At 38.1% G+C, this 21200-nt stretch overlaps 1 protein-coding gene across 11 annotated transcripts in view; it reads left to right on the forward strand.

Moving 5' to 3' along the window:
* NUBPL (NUBP iron-sulfur cluster assembly factor, mitochondrial) overlaps nt 1–21200 on the forward strand; it is a 357232-nt gene that overhangs the window by 107675 nt on the left and 228357 nt on the right. For all 11 annotated transcript variants that reach the window (XR_008957222.1, XR_008957223.1, XR_008957224.1 and 8 more), the window contains one exon: nt 19349–19439. Coding sequence is in view for 7 of the 11 variants with exons in the window: in XM_057306471.1 (XP_057162454.1) it covers nt 19349–19439 (91 nt within the window). In the remaining 4 variants the exon portion in view is untranslated. The remainder of the gene's footprint in view (nt 1–19348; nt 19440–21200) is intronic.

A 21200-nucleotide genomic window follows, 5' to 3' on the forward strand; every position in this document is an offset into this window, starting at 1 on the left:
GAAAGGGAGAAATTTATTTCAGGTGTTGGCAGTCAGGACAGGTGGCAGGCTCAACTCTTACCAACTGACCTCTCCACTGGCAAGATGGACATCTAGAGTTTTATAGGAGAGGTTCAGGGGGTATGCCAAGAGAGCAGGCAGAGAGTGCATGATCATGGGTCAGGGGTTCATATGTTCAGCTCACAGTTATGGGCAGGGAAGAGGATGTGTGGTGTGTGGTCTAGGCATTCCATTGCTATGAGGGCTTTTTTGGTCTCGTGGTTGGAATGTTCTGGTCGCTGCAGAATGTCTTGTCAATGCCTTGAGAAAGTGCAATTGGAAAAAGCACAATGGTTTTTAGTTAGAGCATGAGTTAAGCAGTCTTGTCTATTTGTGGTTTTAACTGTTGGGGTCTATAGTTGAGCAACAGGGCTTGCTAACATCAATAGCTATATATAGAGCTATTGTAAAATATAGGGATATATATGTAATGTGTCTAGCACAATAACTGACACATTGTAAAAATTCATTAACTCACGGGGCGCCTGGGTGGCACAGCGGTTAAGCGTCTGCCTTCGGCTCAGGGCGTGATCCCGGTGTTATGGGATCGAGCCCCACATCAGGCTCCTCCGCTTTGAGCCTGCTTCTTCCTCTCCCACTCCCCCTGCTTGTGTTCCCTCTCTCGCTGGCTGTCTCTATCTCTGTCAAATAAATAAATAAAATCTTTAAAAAAAAAAAAATTCATTAACTCACAATTTTTTTGTGTGTTAGCCTGTAGTAAGTATTGCACATTTGAATTAGCAAAGAAACACAGATTTCTATACAGCTACAACAAAAAGCAAATAAGAAGCAGGCTATAGTAAATTGCTTCTCTTGGTGCTTAGCATCCATTGTTATCAATAGCTGATTTCCTTTTGGCCCATCCAAATATCTTCTAGTCTTGAGCATTTGAACCTTTGTTTTCTTTTTTCTTTTTTTGCATTTTAAAAAAGATTTGTTTATTTATTTATTTATTTATTTATTTATCATTATTATTGTGTTCAATTAGCCAACGCATAATACATCATTAGTTTTTGAGGTAGTGTTCAACGATTCATTAGTTGCGTGTAACACCCAGTGCTCATCACCACACGTGCCCTCCTTAATACCCGTCACCCTGTTACCCCATCCTCCCACGCCCCTCCCTTCTGTAACCCTCAGTTTGTTTCCTGGAGTCTTTGTTTGTTTTCTTCACTGCATTTTTGGCTGCATCTGTTCTGTGCAATCTATGTAAGTATATAACTCAAAAATCAGCTAATATACCAAAAACCCTAAATCGAATTTCTGTGAAATATAGTACTTAATATTAGTAGAGGCTGTTTTTCACAGTGTTCTCATATAAAACCTTAAACTAGACATAGTTCTTGCTGTTATAAAATAAAAAACAGTATCAATTCAGATGAAAGTACTAAGTGCACATTAAGGATCATTTTGTTATTCTCAAAGCTTATGTAGTTGCCCGGATTAATAATGAGATTGTTATTTTAGATGGTTGTCTTATGTGGGAAATAACTCCTTGCTGAAAAATGAATGCTTATTTTTCCAGTTTCAGTGCATAGGGGGTCTTGGTGGAAGGGAGGGAAGGCACTAACATTGGGAACTTACTTTGCGCTAGGAATTTGACTAATTTGTTTCATTGGACAGAGGCAGCATGTTGTAGTATTACCTGTGGACTCTGAAGGCGCGCTGCCTGAGTTTGTGTCCCAGTTCTGCACTTGAAGCTGCCTGACTTTAGGCAAATTACTACTTTCTGTGCCTGGGTTTCTTCATTGAGGATTATTATACACCTACTTCAAAAGGTTCTGAGGATTAAATAAGTTAACATACATAAGGTCTCTAGAAAGTGCCTGGCCTGTAGTACTATATAACTGTTAGCTGTTCTTTAAATTTCACGAATTTACGTTGCTCAATAATTTCACAAAATTCCTGTAAGGTTGATGTCTTCTTGGTCTTTATTTTACAGGTAATAAACTGAAGTTCGCTGAGGTTAGCAATTTATCTATAATCAATCACCCATTTATTTAGTGTTGCAAATCCTAGATTGCTTCTTCATGTATTCTACTATGACTTTAATATGTTAGTTATTTTAAAAAAATCCTAAAAATAGTAATCACTTATCAGATTGATATGGTATTAACTAATGTTGATTTTCATTTAAGGGAAAAACATTTTTTGCTGCTTGGCAATAGAATTAATAAAGTAACCATTTTTGAATTTTGAGTAGGGTGTTAATGTTTTGAAAAAAATCTCTTATTGATCTTTAAAATATCGCATCAAGGGGCATCTGGGTGGCTCAGTCAGTTAAGCGTTTTCCTTCTGCTCAGGTCATAAACTCAGGGTCCTGGGATCGAGTCCTGTGTTGGGTTCTCTGCTCAGTGGGGAGTCTGCTTCTCCCTCTCACTCTTCCTCTGTATTCCCCCCCACCCAGATAAATAAATAGAATCTTTTAAAAAAAAGGGGCACCTGGGTGGCTCAGTTGTTAAGCGTCTGCCTTTGGCTCAGGGTGTGATCCCAGCGTTCTGGGGTCGAGCCCCACATCAGGCTCCTCTGCTGGAAGCCTGCTTCTTCCTCTCCCACTCCCCCTGCTTGTGTTCTCTCTCTCGCTGGCTGTCTCTATCTATCTCTGTCAAATAAATAAAAAAAATCTTAAAAAAAAAAAGAATCTTAAATAAAAACACATCAAGAGATAGCTTAAATTATTAAAAATATATTGTATATTGCAATAGCTATTTAATTCAAATTAATTTGTAACTTTTATATTATATGTTATATAATATACTATTTAATATAATTAAATATATAATATGTGTAAGTGTATAGCATATCTATATAATTTATAACATCATTTTGTAGGTGATGATCATAATGGTACCTTGAGGGCTTTTCATTATTGTTTTTTTCACTCATGATCTGAATGCTATCTGTGATTAAGTAGATTATCTAAATCCCCAAGGTTTACACATTTTATAGAAAATAGAAATAGTGATGTTTGCTAATGATATCCACTAATGCATATTAATAGTATTAACTGACTTGAGACATGTGTGTCTGCCTCTGTGGTATCTTTTATAAGAATAATTCAGAGAACTGAGTAAAGAACTTAGCATCAAATATTAAAATGAAAAATAAAACAATTTAGAAAAAAAATGTATAACAGAGTGGAAGGAAGTGTGTAAAACTTGATCCTAAAGCCAATCTTTTTTTTTTTACTTTTTTTATTATATTCAGTTAACCACTGTACAGTACGTCGTTAGTTTTTGATGTAGTGTTCAATGATTGATTAGTTACACCCAGTGTACATCACAACATGTGCCCTCCTTAATACCCTTCACCCTGTTACCCCCTTGCCCCACCCCCTCCCTTCTGAGACCCTCGGTTCGTTTCCTGGGGTCCATAGTCTCTCATGGTTCTCCCTCTCTGATTTCTCCCCCTTCAGGTTTCCCTCCCTTTCCCTGTAGTCCTCCGTGCTATTTAAAGCCAATCTTCTATTAAAAATTGTTCCTTAGTTTCTTTTTTTTTTTTAATTTTATTTATTTATTTGACAGACAGCCAGTGAGAGAGGGAACACAAGCAGGGGGAGTGGGAGAGGAAGAAGCAGGCTCCCAGGGGAGGAGCCCCATGTGGGACTTGATCACGCCCTGAGCCGAAGGCAGATGCTTAACGACTGAGCCACCCAGGCGCCCCTGTTCCTTAGTTTCTCTTCCCCTTCCTCCACAGGCACACAGACACAACACACCACACTCACCCAACAGGATAAAATAAAAATACTCTTTTATAAGATAATCTTCAGATAGGTCAAAAGCCTAAAATTGCTTTTCTTCTCTATTTTCTGCATGGTTTCAGGAAGCTTTATGTACAACATACTTTGAGATTTCCAATTAAGAAGCAGTAGCAATTTTGTTTTGAATAGTTCTAAAGAATCTATTGGCTGGGTGTTTCCTCCTCAGTACCCTTTGGCCTACCTTTTAAATTTCTTTTGGGAAAATGCAGCTTGCTGCCAGTAATTCATTCTCTCACTTTGTTCATGGAAGTTGCTGAATTCGGTTATGAGTTAGAAAGAGAACACTTAATTTTACACTCGGTATATTCTTCGTTACTTTCATTTCACATATAACATATTGGTGCCATAACTGCTGCGTATCATTTGAATTCCTGGATCTGATTCTGTCCAATAAGAAGTTATCCAGATCTTTTTCACTGAACAATCTATCCTTTTTTCTTAATTATTCTCCTGCCTCCTCCCTAACTTGGTTCTCATCAGTTCATTTTACTTCTCTCAATTTTTTTTTCTCAGTGAACTATTTTCCCCCATCCCATCTCCTTGAGGAATAAGGAGAGCCCTTCATCCTCAGCAGGGCAGTGTTGGAAGGGCCACTGAGAGGAAGTGAGCAGAGGGTTTTCATAACCAGCTGCTTGGCTCCTATGATTTTGAGTCTGAAGGGTGGATCAAGTGCTCTGTTCACATTCAATTCCTGTGATTGCTGTATTGCTTTTCTTTGGAAGAGCTGCTTTCAGAATTGTAAATGCTTTTCCCTGCATTGCAGTTAAGCTAAGAATATTCTAAAGGAATTGATGTTGGTTTTCAGTGCTTTTGCTGCAGTACTTTATCTGGTTTGGGAAAGGTTCTTGTTTGGTTAGGTTTCTAGGTTTGTAGGTTTGGATTCTGGCAAAAAACTGGCTGGTTGATGTCACAAATAAGATGACTTATTTTTAGGGGTTAGTGTCTAGAAGTGTCTTTTTCTGCATTTTATAAATTACCATGGTGATAGTAGGCTAATTTTTCTCTGTATTTGAAGACTTTACTAAGGGCATTAATACTTTCTCCCCTCTTGAGTTATACAGGCTGAGGATTTAAGGTTTTTCTTTTCTTAATCTTAGTTGTTTTACCCATGATTTGCCATCTCTGTTACTAGATGAAACTGTGGAATTGCTTCTTGTTACAGAATATGTTACTTACCTTGTTCTGGAAAGGCAAAAAAAAGCACAACAAAAGTCTGGTGCAGCCCTTTTATATTTGAAACTCTGTTAAAGCTTATTGTGCTAATGAGCAGGTTTAAAAGTTGCCCTCTTTTTAATGAACCGTTTCATACCATGTTTATGGCTTTTGTTTTCAAAGATTTATCTAGTGTACTTTTATTATATATATAAATACAAATATATATTTATTTATTTATAGTAGTCCACCATAGCCATTCTTTGCACTAGATTTTCTTTCTGGAAGTTCTGTTTTTCTGGAGTTTGATAGAAAAATGAAGATGACATGGATTTTCATTGGGAAAAGTGGTGGTTAGGAATACGTTGCAAGGATATGACTCTTTTTTTAACACCAGAATATTTTTAGTCTTATACACATCTAATTTTAGATCCTATAAGTTAAAATGTTTGTATAAAAGTAATAGAAGAGGAACTTTCATGAAATCATAGAATGTTAAAGCTTAAGAGGGATCTTAGGGATCATATAGTAACCGAGGAACAAATGGAGGTTTGTTCATTCATTTGTTAGTTCATTCATCCACCCATCCATTCACTGAACAAATATTTATTTAATGTTTACTGTTTTAGGTACTGAGGGATATCCCTACCCTTATGGAGTTTACAGTAAATAGATAATAACCATCATAAATAAGCTCAAGAGGTAGAAAGTGATAAAAGTGATCTGGGATTGGGGTAGTGCTTGAGGGTGAAGGTGGATTTAGGGTAGGCTGCATTGAAAATATGGTATTTGAGCAGAGATTTAAAGGAGTTGAGAGAATGGACTTGTGACTATCTGAGGGAAGAGTATGTTGGGCAAAAGGAACAGTCAGTTTAAGGACTAATGGGTGGGGGCATGCCTAGCTTTCTCTTCAAGGAATAGTAAAAACACAGTTGGCTCCTGGACTAAGAAGTGGAGGGAGTAATAAGTGATGAAATTAACAGGATTGGGAGGGGCAGGGTGGGGAACTGGCTAGATTATGTGGAGTCTGGTGAATTGTTGTGAGGACTTTGGTTTTTACATGAAATGAGGAGAGGTGGGGACGTAATGGGGGTTTTGAGCACGCGTGATCAGACTTATGTTTCAACTGAATCATTCTGACTGTACTGTTGATGAGAGATGCCAGGGTTTCTGGCTTTAGAAAATCTAGGGTTGCTAGATTTAGAAAATAAAAATATAGGACACCCACTCAGTTAAATTTGAATTTCAAATAAACAATGAATAATTTTTGTATATATATGTCCCATGCAATATGTGACTGACTATTCACCCATATGGCAAAATGTTAACTACTCTTTTATATCTATGTCTATCTATGTATATATACACACTTTAAACTCTTCAGTGTTACTGTTGCTTACTATAAATTACCATTACCATGATCCTGCTGGTTCCAAGGCTTGCGACCTTACAGCAAATTTTTGTCTTACTCTTTCCTGTATTATCTATATTACTGTTTTTCACATTGTGGTCATCCTATACCTCAGATTGTTACCCATGCAGTTTGTTGGACCCCAGCCTACACCTACTGAATCAGAATTTCTTGGGGTGGCACATGGTATCTCCATGACTGCCTACTGTTCTAGGTTCTAGGTACAGTGGAACAAAGCATACAGAAATCCTTACCCTAATGGAATTAACATTCCATTGGGGAGGTACAATAAATAAGACAAATAAGTCTGGTATAGGTGCTAAGAAGAAAGAAAGAAAAGAAAAAGTACGAAGGGAATGGGAAACATCCAGTATGATAATGAGGTAATTGCATTTTATTATTTATTTATTTTTAATAATAATTTTTATTTTGTTATATTAGTCACCATACAGTATATCCCAGTTTTTGATGCGATTCATTATTTGCATATAACACCCAGCGCACCATGCAATATGTGTCCTCCTTAATACCTATCACTGGCCTATCCCAATCCCCCACCCCCCTCCCCTCTGAAGCCCTCAGTTTGTTTCCCAGAGTCCATAGTCTCTCATGGTTCATTCCCCCTTCTCTTCACCTCCCCTTCAGTCTTCCCTTCCATCTCCTACCGATCTTCGTATTTCTTATGTTCCATAAATGAGTGAAACCATATGATAATTGTCTTTCTCTGCTTGACTTACTTCACTTAGCATAATCTCCTCCAGTCCCATCCATGTTGCTGCCAATGTTGTGTAATCGTTCTTTCTGATGGCTGAGTAATATTCCATTGTATATATGGACCACATCTTCTTCTTCTTCTTTTTTTTTTTTTAAAGATTTTTTATTTATTTAACAGAGATAGCCAGCGAGAGAGGGAACACAAGCAGGGGGAGTGGAAGAGGAAGAAGCAGGCTACCAGCGGAGGAGCCCAATGTGGGACTCGATCCCGGAATGCCGGGATCACGCCCTGAGCCGAAGGCCGACGCCTAACGACTGCGCTACCCAGGTGTCCCTGGACCACATCTTCTTAATCCAGTCATCTGTTGAAGGGCATCTTGGCTCCTTCCACAATTTAGCTATTGTGGACAATGCTGCTATGAACATTGGGGTGCATATGGCCCTTCTCTTCACTACGTCTGTATTTTTGGGGTAAATACCGAGTAATGCAATTGCTGGATCATAGGGTAGCTCAATTTTTAACTTTTTAAGGGATCTCCATACTGTTTTACACAGTGGCTGTACCAACTTGCATTCCCACCAACAGTGTAGGAGGGATCCCCTTTCTCCACATCCTCTCCAACATTTGTTGTTTCCTGCCTTGTCAATTTTTGCCATTCTAACTGGTGTAAGGTGGTATCTCAAGGTGGTTTTGATTTGAATTTCCCTGATGGCTAATGATTTTGAACGTTTTTTCATGTGTCTGTTAGCCATTTATATGTCTTCATTGGAAAAATGTCTGTTTATATCTTCGGCCTATTTTTTGATTTGTTTATTTGTTTCTCGTGTATTGAGTTTGAAAAGTTCTTTGTAGATCTTGGATACCAGTCTTTTATCTGTAGTGTCATTTGCAAATATCTTCTCCCATTCCGTGGGCTGCGGAAGTTTTTTTGACTGTTTCTTTGGCTTTGCAGAAGCTTTTGATCTTGATGAAGTCCCACAAGTTCATTTTATCTTTTGTTTCTCTTGCCTTTGGAGATGGGTCATGAAAAAAGTTGCTGGGGCCGATGTCAGGGAGGTTGCAGCCTATGTTCTCCTCTAGGATTTTGATGGATTCCTGCCTCACATCGAGGTCTTTCATCCATTTGGAGTTTATCTTTGTGTATGGTGTGACAGAGTGGTCAAGTTTCATTCTTTTGCATGTAGCTGTCCAATTTTCCCAGCACCATTTATTGAAGAGACTGTCTTTTTTCCACTGGATGTTTTTCCTGTTTTGTCAAAGATTAGTTGCCCAAAGAGCCGAGGGTCCATTTCTGGGTTCTCTATTCTGTTCCATTGGTCTATGTGCCTGTTTTTGTGCCAGTACCATGCTGTCTTTGTGATCACAGCTTTGTAGTATAGCTTGAAATCCGGCATTGTGATGCCCCCAGCTTTGTTTTTCCTCTTCAACAATTCCTTGGCGATTCGGGGCCTTTTCTGGTTCCACACAAATTTAAGAGCTGTTTGTTCCAGCTCTTTGAAAAATATCATTGATATTTTGATCAGGATGGCATTGAAAGTATAGATTGCTCTGGGTAGCATAGACATTTTAACTATGTTTATTCTTCTAATCCGTGAGCATGGAATATTTTTCCATCTTTTTGTGTCTTCTTCAATGTCTTTCAAGAGTGATTTGTAGTTTCTAGAATATAGATCCTTTACATCTCTGGTTAATTCCAAGATAATGTATGCTTTTTGGTGCTGTTGTAAATGGAATGGATTCCCTAATTTCTCTTTCTGCAGTCTCATTGTTCGTGTATAGAAATGCAACTGATTTCTGAGCATTGATTTTGTATCCCGCCACATTACTGAATTACTCTGTAAGTTCTAGTAGTTTGGGGGTAGAGTCTTTTGGGTTTTCTATATAGAGTATCTGTCATCTGCGAAGAGAGACAGTTTGACTTCTTCTTTGCCAGTTTGAATACCTTTTATCTCTTTTTGTTGTCTGATTGCTGTTGCAAGGACTTCTAGTACTATGTTGAATAATAATGGTGAGAGTGGGCATTCTTGTCGTGTTCCTGATCTTAACGGAAAGGCTTCCAGCTTTTCCCCATTGAGAATATTTGCTGTAGGCTTTTCATAGATGGTTTTTATGAGATTGAGGAATGTACCCTCTATCCCTACACTCTGAAGGGTTTTAAGCAGGAAAGGATGCTGTATTTTGTCAAATGCTTTTTCTGCATCTATTGAGAGGATCATATGGTTCTTGACTCTTTTCTTATTGATATAATCTATCATACTGATCAATTTGCGAATGTTGAACCACCCTTGCATCCCAGGGATGAATTCCACTTGGTCTTGATGGGTAATCCTTTTAATGTACTGTTGGATCCTATTAGCTAGGATCTTGTTGAGAATTTTGGCGTCCATATTCATCAGGGAAATTGGTCTGTAATTCTCCTTTTTGATGGGGTCTTTGCCTGGTTTGGGGATCAAGGTAATACTGGCCTCACAGAATGAGTTTAGTAGTTTCTTTCTGTTTCTGTTTTTTGAAACAGCTTCAGGAGAATAGGTATTATTTCTTCTTTGAATGTTTGGTTGAATTCCCCAGGGAATCCGTCAGGCCCTGGACTCTTGTTTTTGGGGAGGTTTTTGATCACTGCTTCAATCTCTTCATAATTAATTGGTCTGTTTAAATAATCAATTTCTTCCTGTTTCAGTCTTGGTAGTTTATAAGTTTCCAGGAAGGCATCCATTTTTCCAGGTTAATTTATTGGCATAAAGCTGTTGATAAAAGTTTCTAATGATCCTTCCTATTTCATTGGTGGTGGTTGTGATCTCTCCCCTTTCATTCATAATTTTATTAATTTGGGTCCTTTCTCTATTCTTTTGAGTAAGGCTGACCAGTGGCTTATTGATCTTATTTATTCTTTCAAAGAATCAGTTTCTAGTTCTGTTGATCCGCTCTACTGTGCTCCTGGTTTCTAATTCATTGATCTCTGATCTAATCTTGATCACCTGCCTTCTCATGCATGGGTTAGGCCTGTTCTTCTGTTCGAGCTCCAGCTTCTTGAGGTGAGAATATAAAAACTGCATTTTTGATTTTTCTGTTCTTTTGAGTGAGGCTTGGATGGCTATGTATTTTCCCCTTAGGACTGCCTTTGCAGTGTCCCATAGGTTTTGGACCGATGTGTTTTCATTCTCATTGGTTTCCAAAAATTGTTTAAACTGATTTTTAATTTCCTGGTTTACCCAGTCATTCTTGAGCAGGATGGTTCTTAGTTTCCAAGTGTTTCAGTTTCTTCCAAATTTTTCCTTGTGACTGAGTTCCAGTTTCAAAGCATTGTGGTCTGAGAATATGCAGGGAATAATCTCAGTCTTTTGGTATCGGTTGAAACCTGTTTCGTGACCAAGTATATGGTCTATTCTGGAGAAAGTTCCATGTGCATTCGAAAAGAGTGAGTATTCTGTTGTTCTGGGGTGTAGTGTTCTATGTATATCTATGAGGTCCATCTGGTCCAGTATGTCATTCAAAGCTCTTGTTTCTTTGTTGATTTTCTGCTTAGGTGATCTGTCTATTGCTGAGAGTGGAGTGTTGAGGTTCCCTATTATTAACGTATTATTATCTATATGTCTCTTTATTCTGGTTAAGAGTTGGCTTGTGTATCTAGCTGCTCCCCTGTTGGGGGCATAGATATTTATAATTGTCATATCCACTTGTTGGATACATCCTTTAAGAATAATATAGTGTCCTTCTGTATCTCTAACTACAGTCTTTAGTTTAAAATCTAATCCGTCTGATATGAGAATTGCTACCCCAACTTTCTTTTGAGCTCCATTGGCATGAAAAATGGTTTTCCATCCCTTCATTTTCAGTCTGGGTGTATCTTTAGGTACAAAATGAGTCTTTTGTAGACAGCAAATGGATGGGTCATGTCTTTTTATCCAATCTGCCACCCTGTGGCGTTTTATGAGAGCATTTAGGCCATTCACATTGAGAGTGATTATTGAGAGATATGATTTTAATGATGTCATGTTGCCTGTGAAGTCTTTGTATAGATTGTAAATTTCTGTTTTGTATCAGTCTTGGGGCCTCTTTACTTTCATAGGACCCCCCTTAATATCTCCTGTAGGGCTGGTTTGGTGGTTATGAACTCGGTCAGTTTCTGCCGATCCTGGAAGGTCCTTATCTCTCCATCAATTCTGAATGACAGCCTTGCTGGATAAAGGATCCTTGGTTGCATGTTCTTCTCAGATAGAGCTTTGAAAATATCCTGCCAACCCTTCCTAGCCTGCCAGGTCTCTGTAGACAATCTGACATTATTCTGATATTTCTCCCTCTGTACGTAAGGATTTTCTTCCCCCTGGCTGCTTTCAATACTGTATCCTTGGATCTAATATTTGCGATTTGCACTATGACGTGACGTGGTATAGGTCTGTTGTCACTGACCTTGAGGGGGGTCCTCTCTGCCTCTTGGACACAAATGCTTGTTTCCTTTGCCAGATTAGGGAAGTTCTCAGCTACAGTTTGTTCAAATATCTCTTCTAGACCTCTCTCTTTCTCCACTCCCTTGGGGATGCCAATGATTCTGACATTGGAACATTTCATTGAGTCAGTAATCCCCCGTAATCTACATTTTTGAGATTGGATTTTTTTTTGAGCCCAGTTTCTGTTTTAACTTTCTCTTCTACCATCCCATCCTCCAATTCACTAATTCATTCTCCAGCCTCATTTACCCTGGCCATCAGAGCATCTAGTTTAGACTGCATTTGATTCATAGCATTTTTAATTTCTGCCAGATTTGCTCCCATTTCTGCCCTTAGAGATTCTATATTCTTGTTAATATTTTCATTAATATTTTTTCAAGTCTGCACATTATCTTGACCATTGTTACTCAACTCCATTTCTGACAATTTGGTTATATCCATATCCATCAGTTCTGTGGCCTCTTGGCAGAGGCCACAGACTCATTATCTTTTCTTTGCTGGGGTGGATTTCTCCTCCTCGTCATTCTGCTGAGGAGAGGTTGCGGGGATGCCAAGAGCCCAAATTATTGACTAGGACCCAGGCAGTGTGCACTTGTTTTATAGGGACCTTAAGGATGTGGGCTTTTTGATTTTTCAGCCTGCCTTCTGGGGGAGGGGCCTGCCGTGCTGATACTCAGGCAACCCTGTTTGGGTAGAGTTGTCCCGTCCCCTGCAAGGAGGGATGGGGATGGGTACAATGTGAGCCGGTATTTCCGGGCTTTTGTTCTCTGGTGGCTTTCCCTGGAGGTTTTCTGTGACTCTTCTGAGAGTCAGAGTAGCAGTGGCCGTAACCCAGCCTCTCTGTCAGAACAGAGAAATCGCAGTCTGCTCTCCACTGAGCTCTCCTGGCCACTTTAACTCTGTTTCTGTTGGTGCTGCCAAAAGCCCTGTAGCGTCAAAGTTTGTGCGCCCCACAGCCACTCTTCCAGCCCTCACTTCCAGGGCTAGCACGTCTCTGTCCTTTGTGCTTCTAACACCTCCAGCCTCCCCCGGTTCCTGCGCATGCTCCTGAGCTCTCTGTTTCAGTATGGTTCGCGTGCGCTCCGGACCGCCGGTTTCAGTCTGGTTGCAAACACGCTCCCGAGCTCCTGGTTTCAGTACGGTTCCAGTGAGCGCTCTGGAGCTCCGGTTTTCAGTCTGGTCGCACGCGCGTTCCCAGGCTCAGGGTTTCAGTCTGCTGTCTCGCGGGTGCGGGTCCAAGAGTCCGGCCTGCTCCCCAGTGCAGGTGGCTACTACTTCCCGGTGCCTGAGCGCGGCGGCTCCCTCCCCCTTCTGTTTATCTTCTGATATCTTTGCGCAGATTTAGGGCTCCCTGCTTCGTACCTCAGTATTCAGTACTGGAGATGTTTGTTTATAGAGATCCAGATGTATCTTCCTGTGTCTCAGGCTGATTTCGTGGGTGTTCAGGATGGTCTGGTAGATATCCAGCTCAACTCAGGGGACCAGCTGAAAAAGGGGTCCCCTATTCCTCCACCATCTTTTCTCCTCCTTGCAGAACGTGGTCGCTTTTCTGTTCATAGTGTTTCTGCTACTCTTTTCTTCGTTCTCCAGTTGTGTTTATATGTATTCAGAATGGTTTGGTAGCTCTCTAGCTGAATTCCTGGGACCAGCCAAACTTTAGGTCTCCTCCTCCTCCGCCATCTTGGACTCCTTTTTTTGGTAATTGCATTTTAGATAGGGTGACCAGTGAAGGCCTTACTACACAGTGTTTGAGTCAAGACTTGAAGGAAGTAATGGAGAGAACCAGGTGAATATCTGGGGGAACAGGATTCTAGGCTGAAGGAACAACTGCAGAAGGCTAGTGCATGTCTGGTGTGTTTAAGACACTGCAAGGGGACAGTGTCTGTGGAGCGGAGTGAAAAGGGGGAGAAGAGTAGAGGATGAAATGAGAGAAATAAAGGGGAGTGTCTGGTGATTGTTAATATTTAGGCTTTATTGTGTGTTGGAGAGAGATTTGGATCCTAGGCCCAGCTGTGGTATTATCTCTGGATCTATTTCATTACTAAAAAGTAGACAAAAGACTAAGATGATCTCTTAAATTTCTTTTTGACCTAACACAGTCTTTAGTTTGAAATCTATTATTTCTCTCTCTATTATTGCTCTTTCCCCTAGCTCTTTTGCAAGTAATTAATCATTTGGGATTTTTTTTTTTTTTTAAGATTTTATTTATTTATTTGACAGAGACAGCCAGCGAGAGAGGGAACACAAGCAGGGGGAGTGGAAGAGGAAGAAGCAGGCTCCTAGCAGAGGAGCCCGATGTGGGGCTCGATCCCAGAACGCTGGGATCACGCCCTGAGCCAAAGGCAGATGCTTAACGACTGTGCCACCCAGGCGCCCCAATCATTTGGGATTCTTTTATATTTTTCATGAACGTATCTCTGTTTGTGCTCCTTACAGCCAGGTGTACTTTTACCTTTATGTTGCCCTTGTTCCTTTCTTTGCTGAACTTCAAGATATGGACAGTCCTTTGATAAATAGTAGGAAATTGTTTTCTTGTCACCTTGTTTATCCATTAGTTCTTGTCCCAATCAGATTCTTATTTAATCTTAGTTAATAGAAACATATTTTTCGCTACCCAGAGATTGAAATTCATATGAGTGGCAGCTTGACTTAAAGCAAAGCAAAAGGAGAAGAAAGAGCCTTGACTCAACTCTAAATCCCAAATGCTAGTCCAAGATTAAGTGAACTGTAATGTGCAGGGAATCATGGGATTCTTAACCGGATACTTCTCTAGAAAGGATAACCTTTAGGCGGGTCTTAGTCTTAAATGAATGTTTGCTTAGAAATAATTGGGTGAGATCCTTCTAAATTTTGTGTGTGTGTGTGTGTGTGTGTGTGTGGGATCTATTACCAGATGACGTGGATAAAAGGAACATGCCATGAAATTTTATGATCTTTAATATAAATACTGCTGAAAGAACAAAGCAGTATCAAAACTGTTGTTGGTGCCTTTGAAACCCAACACAGGAAAGCAGGACTTGTAGGCTCTCACATTGCAGCTTTCATGCAGTAGTAATGAAACAGTATAAGCACTCTGAGTAAATCTGCCACCTTTAGCTTTTATAGGGTAATATGAATTATAAAGAAATAAATCCCAAAATCTAAATAGTATTTTGGGGTTTGATCTCTCTTGTTTTATGTCATCTGCTAGACTTCGAGAACTTAGGAGAGTCAGAAAAAGAGTATATGTTAGGTACCAACATATTAGGTTACATTTATGATGATGTTAAAGATTCGGGAATCATACATAAAAATAGTAAGTTTATAGTTATTTTTTGCTAATAATCATCTTATCTGTTCTGTATTTGATGAGGCTTTTGTAGTGAATATTCTTTTAAGCCTGGCTGAAATTAAATATAGCAGAAGTCTTAATTGGAGCTTTCTTGACTAAATGTAAGTATTTCAGGAGGAATAAGGTAGAAGGGATTCATAAAACTTAGCTAGTTAGACACCCAGCTGCATATATTTATTTATAGCCTTCTATCTTGCTCATTTATGTTCCTACAGTATAAAAACTGTCTTTGAAAATTTAAATTAAAAGACTATTTATACACCTATAATAGGAGCCTATTTAAAAATAATGGAGTAAATTATGAAAAACAAATGAGGTTTATTTGGTACTTTTTGAGCATTATTGAATTCTTGAGTTGAAAATATGTTTAAGCTAATTTTTGTAGCTATGGTAATTTTACTGGTCCAGGAGCTATGACAACTCTAAGTACAATACGTTTTAATTAATATAAGCTTAGTGTTTTTGTTTAATGGACACCAATTTTATTCATGATATTTAAGACATGCTTAGTTCCAGTGAAACAGCATGAAAAGTGTGCTCTTTATTGTTTTTAAAAAACTACCCAATTAAGGATATGGAAGTAAATCTTTAATGAGATAGCTCCTCTGACACTAAAAGAGATGACTATGTCTTACCTGCTCTTGGCAAAACCAAAATTAGATTGTTGGGTGATTGAATAATTTGGTCATGAAAAAGTTTATTCTCTAAATTCAAGTTGGCAAACTGTGATCTGTGGACCAAACCCTGACTGTTTTTGTAAATAAAGTTTTATTTTAATGCAGCCATACTCATTCATGGACATATATTGTCTGTGCTTTCGTGGCACAGTAGTCGTCCTGAGTAGTTGTGGGTCGTATGATTCACAATGCCTAGAATAGTACTGTTTGGCCCTTAAGGGAAAAGCATGCTGACCCCTGCTGTATGACTAAGTTTTTTGTAGTCAGATCATGTTAAAGTTCTGGTGGAGGTTTATGAAGTTAGTATTTTTGTGTTTAATTTCTCATTCTGCTTCATTCTAAGAAAGAATACATTTTAAGATAGAATATATATATATATATATATATATATATATATATATATATATATAGTAGGTATCATATAGATATACATATATAATTTTGAGTGTTAGTTTCCAGCTTTCTCATCCACAGGCAGGCATAATACCACCTTGCAGGATTGCTATGAGGAGTCAATGGGAAATGTAAATAAAATGTTTAGGGTGCTTGGCATCAAGAAGAAATTCAAACAATGATGAGGTATAATTAGGGAAAGTTTAGGTGTTTATTTGGGTAATTCAGGATGGCATGGTTTCTAAAAATTTTCTTTTCTTTTTTTTTTCTTTCTAAAATTTTCTAAAAATCTCTAAATTCTGATTTGTCCACAGAGCTGGCTATAGAGGCCTAGTTTATCCATGTTCTTAATATGACATTGCTGATTAACGTCACTCCATCTTTTCCTCCCTCCCTCCTTCCCTGTCCCTCATGTCCTCTATTCTTCCTGAACTTCATACCTTCCTCTCTGTTTCCTTTTTGATATATATAAGCCTTGGTACTAAATTTAGGTCAGTGAGTAGCTGCTACTACTAGGGAGAGTATGCAGAGAAGCTAACACATAGAAGATTCTCTCTTATCTTTAGTTCTGTTTTCTAGGAAACAAAGGAACTCTAAAATCTTGTAATCTCTCTCCCTTTATTTATTTATTTATTTTTTAGAGAGAGCGCGCGCGTGTGCAAGTGGCTGCCCCCTTTATTCTTATGTGATCATGTATAGTAGTAGCCATCTAGGTATGTGCAAAGTCTTTTTTTTACCACAGCAAATTTTAGGACAGATCTTGAGTTTTGTCTTGAACCCTGATGCCAAGAGTTCACCTTTAGATAGGCATGGTTTTCTTCTAGGACACAGGACAAATGATGATAGATAGATTCTCCTTAACATTTTGAAGGAAACTTAAAGATCGAGTGATGAAAAAATTGACCCTAGCAGGGTCACTTAGTTGTTTTCTTGTTTCATGAAAACAAACTTAAAAGCTAAGTTATTTTACTTAACTTTATTTTTAGGAGATTAGTTTGAAACCTGGAACCTAACCTTTTCAAGTTATTATAAAACCAACATTAATATAAATAACAAAGCAAAAAAATATCTTAGAATAGTTTCTGTTTTTATTGACATTTATTATTTTGTGGTAGTTTTTAATTTTTGTAGGCATCATGAGAAAAGATATGGAAAAGAGTTGAAATTCTAGGATGATATTAATGTAGGCAGCCTGGGTCCAAGGATCCAGAGTGGGGGTTCTCTACAGGACCAGCCCAGAGAGTCCTTGGCTTTGTGCAGGATAGAAATCAAACATGAGTTAGAAAAAATGAAAGAGTTTATTGAATAGCATGAATGACAGAGAATAATAGATGGTCTGTCTGGGAAATTTGGAAAGGAAAAGAGAATGAGTCTCATTTTTGCTTGGGGCTAGGGGTTTTATATTGGAAGGGGGTCCAGGGCATATGTTTCTTTGGGAGTCCAGGGTGGGGTCCTATCAAAGGAGAGTGTCAGGTGAGCAATAGGTGTTATTTCATGAATTACTGAAGGTAGCAGTATTAATGCCTGTGTCAGCCGAGGTTTGTTCAAAGCGAGTGTCCTGGAACACATTTGGTATCCTGCTCTTCTCAGATGTTATATCAGGTATTTGGAGCCTAGGACAAAGCTCAGAGAATGATTAGCTTTTTTGCTTGCTTCTTAAAGTGGAAACATAGCTTCTTTGGCTTATTCAGAGGCAAATATGGGTCATGAATAAATGGGGCCTACCAGAAAAACAGAGCCTTTCTAGAATGGAGTCCCTCAGCTTCTTTATCTAATAATAGTTATAGTGTTAGCAGACTCTTAGATAATAGTATTAACAATTATCCACATTTCTTAAGGTTTTAGTCTCCCTTATTTGAAAATCTCTTTTTTAAAAGACTTATTTATGTATTTATTTGAGAGAGAGCGAGAGAGCGAGTGAGAGAGAGACAGAGCCGGGGGAGAGGGAGGGAGAAGCAGACTCCCTACTGAGCAGGGAGCCTGATGTGGGGCTCGATCCTGGGACCTGAGCCGAAGATAGACACTTATCCGACTGAGCCACCCAGGCACCCCTGAAAATCTTTTTATCCATAGTAAATTTAATTCTGGTTTAGTTTAGTTTAGTTTAACTAAATTAGTTTGTTTGTGGTTTAAAAAGGAGTTCAGAACGGGTCAGAATTTTTCATTGAAAGTTCCAACCTTTCTAAAGCTAATACTTAAATGAATTAAACCTAAATTTTATGTGCTACCTTTGTATTAAAGGTAAAGTATTCGTCCTATTTTCTCATTTATTTTGCAGTAAGCTGAGATTTTGGTAGTGGCAGATTTTAATCCCCAGTCCTCCAGGCTCTGTGAGTCACACAGGGACATTAAATAGTTTTCTTAGAACTGCAGTTTTAGTATGAAGTTAGGGACATAAATGTTGAATGTACCTTATTTTATGTATTAATAGGAACCAGACAGCAAGGTTTAAAAAGTAATTTTGTGTCTGGAAATAGGTAGATAACGTGGAAGGTGGGGGATTATTTAATTAAAAAAAGGCTTTTTGAAAGGTTAAGAATTTTATCTTGCCAGGATACAGGGAGAGAGGGAGGAGAATTCTAAGTCTTGGTGAAACATAACTCAAAGGCATATAGTTAGTATTTGCATTCTGTTTGCTTGTATATGGAAAAACCAGTAACAGATTGATTTAATCTATCAAAGGAGAAGTAGGAGTGGGGGAGAAGAAAAAAAAAAAGGCATACTTGGGAATAGTGAATTTTGTTTCCCTTTACTTGGCTATGTTGCTGATGAACTGGCAACTAGTAAAGAGGACGATAAGGATATTCTGCCCTTGGTAGGTAGATGGGTCATCAGTGAAAAACAGTTTTAGTTGTTTATGAATTCTCCAAAAGACATAGGGTGTTTAACTGTGACTTCCATGTAAGAGGTTATCTCTGTATTATGTCTGCCACTGTCCTTATTAGCATTTCCACGACAGGTCTGTGTCAGAATTTGTCACTTGCTTTATTATAGTCTTATTCCCATGATTTTTTTTCCTTCATTTTGTATTCTTACTTGAGTTAGGTGGGCTTTCCAAAGGTTGATGCTCCATCTTCCTGTGGTTTTGTTTGCCATTGTAAGTCATTTTAATGTTGTCTGTGTGTAGTTTGTTAGTCTTCAGATCAAAAAAGTCTGTTTGAGACTATATGGGAGATCTGAACTGCAATGTGTAAAGCGTTTACAGGGAGTTTCTTTCCTTAGTTATCTAGAAGAAATTAGTAAACCAACAAAAAGTATTTAAGTAGCTTACGATCTTTTACCTTACTTTTTGCTTTGAAAGTTTAGATTAGGAGTTTGGAATTTTTTGCGAATTTTCTTTTTTATAGCCAGATTTAATATTGCTATGTGTGTTATCTTTGACAAAGAGTGGAAATAATCTTATAGTAAATTCTGTGTCCTTACAGTCAAAGGCCGTTGGCTTGCTAGATGTGGATGTGTATGGCCCTTCAATTCCGAAGATGATGAATCTGAAAGGAAATCCAGAATTATCACAGAGTAAGTAAAAAAAAGATAGTTACAATAGTTATGCGTTTTTTTTAATTACCTCCTGAGTATCAGGCATTGTGCCATGTACCATGTGTACCTTCTACACAGTGTAGTATAGTAATTCTGAAATCAGATGTGGAGCCAAACTGTCTAGGTTTGAATCCTAGCTCTGTCTTTGTGTGGCTTTAGGTGAATTGTTTAACCTCTTTGTACCTTACCTCTGCCCCATATGTAAAATAAGGTTAACAATTGCTGTGAAAAATCACTCAATTAGAAATTGCTATTAAGTGTAATGCATTTGACATAGTGTCTGGCACATAGTCAGTGATCATTATCTCTTTACATTTAAATGTGTGGATGTATGGAAGTATTTGAATAGAAAGTATGTATTTGTGTTAGAGGACATGAAAATTACTTTTTCTAATCAGATTTTTGTCATATTTATCTTAAGGTATTTTAAAAAACCCCTCAAAACATTAGTTCCTTTTGCCAGCCTTCACTGCTATCAATAGGACAGTAATTTTTTTGAGTAAATCTTTAATATTTACTATGCTTGTTATTATACTTTCTTGCAGAGCTATCAAATATAAAGCATTAAGAATAAGGAAATGCTGTGATCACAGAGTGAAGTATTGGAAAGGGGTGCCTGGCTGGTTCAGTTGGTAGAGAATCAAGCTCCACGTTGGGCTTTGGAGACTACTTAAAAAAAAAAAAAAAAACTAAACAAAAAAAAATAGAAGTATTGGGAAAACTTGTAATTTCCTGAAAAATGGTTTTAAGTGAATGAAATTAATTTATTAGAATTTATTTCAAATTATAGGGGTGCCTGGGTGGCTCAGTTGGTTAAGCAGCTGACTTTTGATTTAGGCTCAGGTCGTAATCTGAGAATCCTGGGATGGAGCCCTGCGCATTGGCCATGTCCTCAGTAGGGAGTCGACCTGAAGATTTTCTCTCTCTCTTCCTCTCTCTCTTTCTCTCTCTCTCCCCCTCAGCCCCTCCCCCTGCCTGTGCTCATGCACCCACTCTCTCTCAAATAAATAAATCTTTAAAGAAAATTGTATTTCAAATTATAATTAGAGTATATTATTGAAGAATTTCTTTTCATTTCTTAGTGGGCTTTCTCTTTTCCATAGAACTAGAACAAAATGGCTATTTACTGTAGGGTTTTTGTTGGATTATCTATGTAAATAATAGAACTATTTTTTTGTTGTTGTCATTAAATGTTAGTTAATTAGGCATTGTCTGCTATTTAATGTGCTTTTGTCTGTGCTTTAGTTGTTGGAGTCAATTACAATGTTAAGTTCTGAATAATTGTGGGAAATTTGAAGATGTAGTGATGATAAAATTGACCCTAGCAGTTGTATATTGTAAGCACCCACTTAGTTTTCTTGTTTGATGAAAATATAAACTTAAAAAGCTAAGTTATTCTAGCTGCTTTGTTCTTTGTCCTTTCAGTGGAATGCATACTTAGTTTGCAAATATGTGACATACGCCAAGATGTCAACTTCACAAGGAAGGAGTAATGAATTTGCGTACTTTAAATGATAGACTTATTATGTCTGTCTCTTTATTAAAGTAATGTGAAAACTGGTGCATGCAGCACATGAGTGATGGCAAAGTGGAGCCCTTGGTGTCAATTTTTTCTTAAGTAGTCTGTTCAGTCTATGCCAACATAAATACTTGAAGTGAACTTTGATTTCTTTCTTCTTGTTTTACTGAAACTGTAATCTTAAATTTGATGTTTGCAAATTGGCTGCCGTTAAATAGGCT

Source organism: Ursus arctos, unplaced genomic scaffold (assembly GCF_023065955.2).
Source record: "Ursus arctos isolate Adak ecotype North America unplaced genomic scaffold, UrsArc2.0 scaffold_37, whole genome shotgun sequence".
NCBI classification, from domain to species: Eukaryota; Metazoa; Chordata; class Mammalia; order Carnivora; family Ursidae; genus Ursus; species Ursus arctos.